The sequence below is a fragment of the Corvus brachyrhynchos genome, unplaced genomic scaffold (genome assembly GCF_000691975.1).
Source record: "Corvus brachyrhynchos isolate BGI_N302 unplaced genomic scaffold, ASM69197v1 scaffold139, whole genome shotgun sequence".
Taxonomy (NCBI): Eukaryota; Metazoa; Chordata; class Aves; order Passeriformes; family Corvidae; genus Corvus; species Corvus brachyrhynchos.
In genome coordinates, this window is record NW_008246062.1 from 650,799 (window position 1) to 655,689 (window position 4,891).

A 4,891-nucleotide genomic window follows, 5' to 3' on the forward strand; every position below is an offset into this window, starting at 1 on the left:
CCAGCAACCAGGAGCTGTCAGCCTCCCTGCTGTGACATCTCTTTGGCAGCGCTCTGAGGAGATCAAGTAGAGACCAGGTTGCAGAACCAGCCTACATCCCCAAACCTGCAGGGAGCCCAGGGCTGATGGCAGATGCTAATCCTCCACCACCTAAACTCGCCTTCTGCTGGCTTGTGAGTGTCAGCAGGTGCTGACTGAAGTTAAGCTGGCACATCCTGTTTGTGCTACTCCTCCTGCCCACCAGCCCCCGCCTGATCCCTTCCCCACAGCGCTGGCTTGCCAGGGCACAGGAACAGACAGAGGCAATGCTTTCCTGATGGAGGGGATCACCCCACATATCAAGCTGGTGACGGTGCTGGTGCCAATGCACGCATACAGCACCATGTCTGGTGGCATGGCTGGAGTCTCCTCTTGCTTCTTACCATGGACTGGGGAAGGGGCAGAGCCTCTCCTACTGTTGAGAGGAGCAGAGGGACTCACTGAGGTCCCTGGGTCCCAGCTCTGTGCCTTGTAGCCGGGTAGATATTTGTCCACAGTGCTCTCCACTGAGGTGCAAGGACAGTCCAAAGCTTGAGCAAGGGAAAAGGTGCAGGCATAGAGACTCTGCTCCAGACTTCGTTCACCTGTGTTGCTAAGTATTTTTGCTGTTGTCAGTGGGAATTTATCTGCGTGCATCTGGTACCTTTACATTTGTCCTGCCCCTGGGCCCCTCACAGAAGACCCTGACTCTGGCAAGCCTCCAATCCCCTACAGAGCAGCTGCTGACAGCAGTGAGCCTTCCTTCCCTGGGCTGACAACCCCAGTGCTCTCTGCTTCCCACAAGGGACTGAAGCAGCCTGGTTTAAGGGACATCACTGCAGGTGGCACTGGCACTGGCACGGTGGTGAGTCACCATACCAAGGAGAAACAACCCCCGTCCCTGTGCTCCTGTGAAGATTCAAAGCGGGAGTGCTGGTCCTCTCTCTCGGCAGTGCCCACGCAGCGGGTGAGCTGCTGGCAGCCTGCACCATGTACACAGCCTCCACGGGGGATTTCTGCTCTTGCATGGAGAAAACCTGTTTACAGGAAGCTCTGTAACTGCTTTTAGCCAAGAACCCATTTTCTGGGACACCTGCAAATCAGGTTGTCTTTTGGCCTGTGAGATCTTGGCCCTGGGGAGGGGCATGATGCAGTACTGGGCTCTCCTCTCTCTGCTGGCTTCGGATATGCCCCCATGCAGGCATCAGGGAGGGCAGGGAGAGACAGCCAGGCCCCAGCAATCAGATGGGGGGGAGACAGACATCACCCCTGTAGCAACATATACCCCCAAAATGGGGTTGAGTCAAGTTCTACCCCCCATAGCATCAGAGGGTTGAGTCTATGCAATATTTAATGTGAATGTCCCAGAGTTGTCTTGGAGAAGAGACTGGGAAATGTGTGGGGTGAGATGCCCCATGCGCCATCCCAGGGCCCTGGGGTGCTTTCACAAGGTAAAGTGACCCTGGATGTGCCTGGTCCTGACCAGCATCACCTGTGGCCTGAGTGCTGGCAGAGAGGGCAAGAGTGTTTGGCTACAGGACTACGGAGCAGCTGGCTGCAGGGAAAGCAGCTGCTGGGATGTTCGGGAACTGCTCAAAGATTAAAATCCAGCCTGTGGCAAGACTTGTTGCAAACTCCCAACCTTCTCCAAAAGAAAGTGAAAGTCATGGGCTGGAAGGATATATAAGCAGCGGGGAGCAGCAGCAGAGCACAAGGAAGCTGTGCAGAGCTCACCTCTCCTGCCTGGAGTTCCATCGCCTCCAGCCCATCCTCTGCCAGACTCAGCAGCAAAATGCAGCAGCTTCACCTTCTCTGCCTCAGTCTCCTGGTGCTGGGACATATCCTGGATGGTAAGAGGGGACCTCTCAAGCTGCCTTTCTTGTGAAGGAATGAAGGGAGAGAATTCAGTTTCTTCTCTCTTTTGCATTTCCAGCAGACTTTTAGAGGGACAAGTAGCTGGGGCTCTATCACAGCCCTCCTGCATCCTCTTCTTGTAACCTGTCCCACAGGGACTTTGTCCTGCCCAAAGTCCATACAGGAGCCTGCGGGGCTCTGGGGCTGGGAAGGTGAGTTTGGGAAAGGCCATGGAGCAATCCTGCCTCCCAGTGCCCTAGCCCAGCTTGCACACATTGGCCTGGGATTGCCTTGGTCCCATTCTCCCCAGTACACCAAGGGAACATTCCTTTCACCCTGTGGTGTGGGGCAGCCTGGAGGCAAACGGCAGGGCTGGGAGCCAGAGGGAAGGTGTCTGGTAGGGCAGGGTCCATGTTTGAGGGGCTGTTGGTGTTGGACATGGCGTTTGCACAGGTCACAGCTGTCTGGTTGGGTGACATTAGAACCTCTGCTCTGTGGTGGGAAGCTGGGGGTGGGTCCAGACGCCTTGTGGTGTTGCACCAGACCTTGCTGCTGGGGGCTACAGACATCCGTGGGCGCTGCCAGCCTTGTCAGGCATTAGCAGTGAACACAGCATTTTCTGGGAGGGTGACTCTGGATCTCCTTCTCTGCAGGGAAGTGCAGACAGGTGTGTCCTTCAGCTGTCACAAGAATGATCCGTGGGGGCGCTGGTGGTGGGGTGGCTGCCAAACCTATGATTGCTTCAGTAAATAAAGCTGAAGCCATCCCCAGCCCCTCGGAAATGTGTGTCTGTACTGCAGCACCCTGACGTGGGGTAAATAAAGACCGCTGTGTCCTGCCTTGCTAGCCGGGGTGCAGGAGGGACACAGTCATGCCAAAGGGTTGCCTTCTGCCTGTTTAGTGTTCCCCATCTCCTTTGCTCTCTGTTGGAAGGGGGCAAAGGGCTCCTGGCACTGGGGTGTGAGCACAATAAAGATGGTGTCTGTGTGCCCAGCCAGGGCAGCGTGCAGCACCATTCCTGCAGGCACCATCCCGCCGCAGCCCCTTCACCCTCCAGGGAAGCTGGGAGTGGTGCAGCTGACCTCAGCCTCCATGGTGTGTTCCTTCTCCAGTGCATGGCGGGAACAACGTCCTGGACTGCTGCCTGCGGACAAGCGAGACGCCCATCCCGCGGCGGATAGTGCAGGATTATCGGCTCCAGCTGGTGCAGGACGGCTGCGACATCCCTGCTGCCATGTAAGAGCCCACGTGGTGATGGCTGAGGGAGAAGGCCTCATGATGGCCAAGGGATGGACCTTGCAGGGAGGCAGGATTGGAGGCAGAGGAGGATGGAGGAGGGACATTGAGCTGGATTTGAGGGCGAAGGAATAGGGAGAGTAGCGGAAGAGATCCTGGAGGTCCAGAGGCTCAGTCAGAGGGGGAGCAGCTGAGAGGGGAGAGCATGAGACAAAAGCCAGGGGAGAAAGTCATCTGAAGGTAGAGATGGAGCAGGGCAGTGAGGTAGGCATCGGGTGAGAGCTTGAGCTGTTCTTGAGCATCCATGGGGTGTCCTGCTCACTACATCTTACTTTTTCTCCTCATGGGCCTGGAAGATTCATCACCACAAAGGGCAAGCGCCTCTGTGCACCCCTCCATTCCCTGTGGGTGATTCGTCTCCGAGAGAGGCTGGATGCCAGCCCTGCCCAGAGGGTAAGAACCATCCCTGTTCTCAGCCAGGCGTGAGGTCACCTGTGGCGGGGGTTATCCACTGCCAGAGAGGCTTTTCCAAGTGCGACTGGGCTGCTGGGAAGAGCAGGGACATGATCTGCTGAGCCATGAATAATTTGTCTTGGTCTCCATCCTTCCCCCTTCCAACTGGAACCAGTCTGTCTCCTCAGCAGTCCCTCTTCCACCCCAAATAAATGCATCCCTGGGACTTTTGTCTACCCAGTGTCACTCTTCTCTGAGCCTGGCGTGTGCCATGGAAATGGCACCGGGAGCAAAATCCCTCCTCACTTCTGCCCTGCAAGCTTGGAGTCTGCTGCTTGTGCAAATTCGTGGGGAGGGCTTGTGATGAGTTTGGTGGGCGCTTTGCAAGCCCTGACAGGTCCATCCCCACCATGGCTTGTCCAGCAGAGGAAGGGACTCTGGGGAGGCTCCTGCCCAAGGAGCACACTAATACCAGTTGGGTTTTTCACTTCCCCAGGCCAAACACCAAGGCAAGTAGGTCCCAAAGAAGCCCTTGGCTGGTCCCAACAGCTGGAGTGGGACCAGCTCCCAGCCGTGAATCTGATACTAATGGAGCCAACCTGCTTCCACCTCCAGTCTCAGGGCTGACCCTCCTTGAGACTCATGCCAGTGTGTGGGGCTGGGCAGAGCCCTGTCTGCTCTCTCTTTTTCCCTCTGTCCCTGGTGTGATCCGGCAACCTGTGACAGCCTGAGCCAGAAGCTGCTGGACTCCATCACCTTTGCAGTCTGGAAGCTGCTTGATGGACTGATCTGCGAGGTGAGCTGGGGAGTCTCAGACTTCCCTTCAGCACAGGGGCTGTGACCTCCAGCTCTAGCCTGATCCCTTTTTTTTCCATTGTGAGCCCCAGCCTGCAGTCCTTCTGCATCCCTGGGAAGGGTTGCCAGCACAGGGCAGTGTGGGGAAGGAGGGGAATGATGGAGAGGTTCCACAGTGGCCAGGCATTGTGCTGATCCTTGCCAAGCACAACTCAGATGCCCTTGGAAAATGCATGGCTGATGTGGTTCCTCTCTCACTCCTGGATTCCCTGCACTGTTTCCCTTCTGCCTTTCCTTTCAAGGGTAGAAATAGAGCCACTAATGTGCAGCAGGCAGTGATGTGGCTCTTATCCCCTGCCCCCTGACCATGCCTGGAGGTCATGCTACTCTCAGGTTATTTGCTGCTAGGTCTGTTATTTGCTGCTAGGTCTGTTCATTGCAACAATTCCATGTGTATACTGCTTCTTTACTCTCTTTTTAAATTTTTTTTTATTGTGCTGTGATTTTGTTAAATAAAAAGAAAAACCAGCAGGTA

General features: G+C 55.9%; 1 protein-coding gene across 1 annotated transcript; it reads left to right on the forward strand.

Moving 5' to 3' along the window:
* Positions 1–1,696: 1,696 nt before the first annotated feature.
* LOC103623857 (C-C motif chemokine 19) lies at positions 1,697–4,891 on the forward strand. The gene is made up of 4 exons (XM_017746650.1): positions 1,697–1,868; positions 2,985–3,108; positions 3,465–3,561; positions 4,058–4,891. The coding sequence occupies exons 1-4, from the start codon at positions 1,811–1,813 to the stop codon at positions 4,076–4,078; spliced, it is 300 nt and encodes a 99-aa protein (XP_017602139.1). The 5' UTR covers positions 1,697–1,810; the 3' UTR covers positions 4,079–4,891.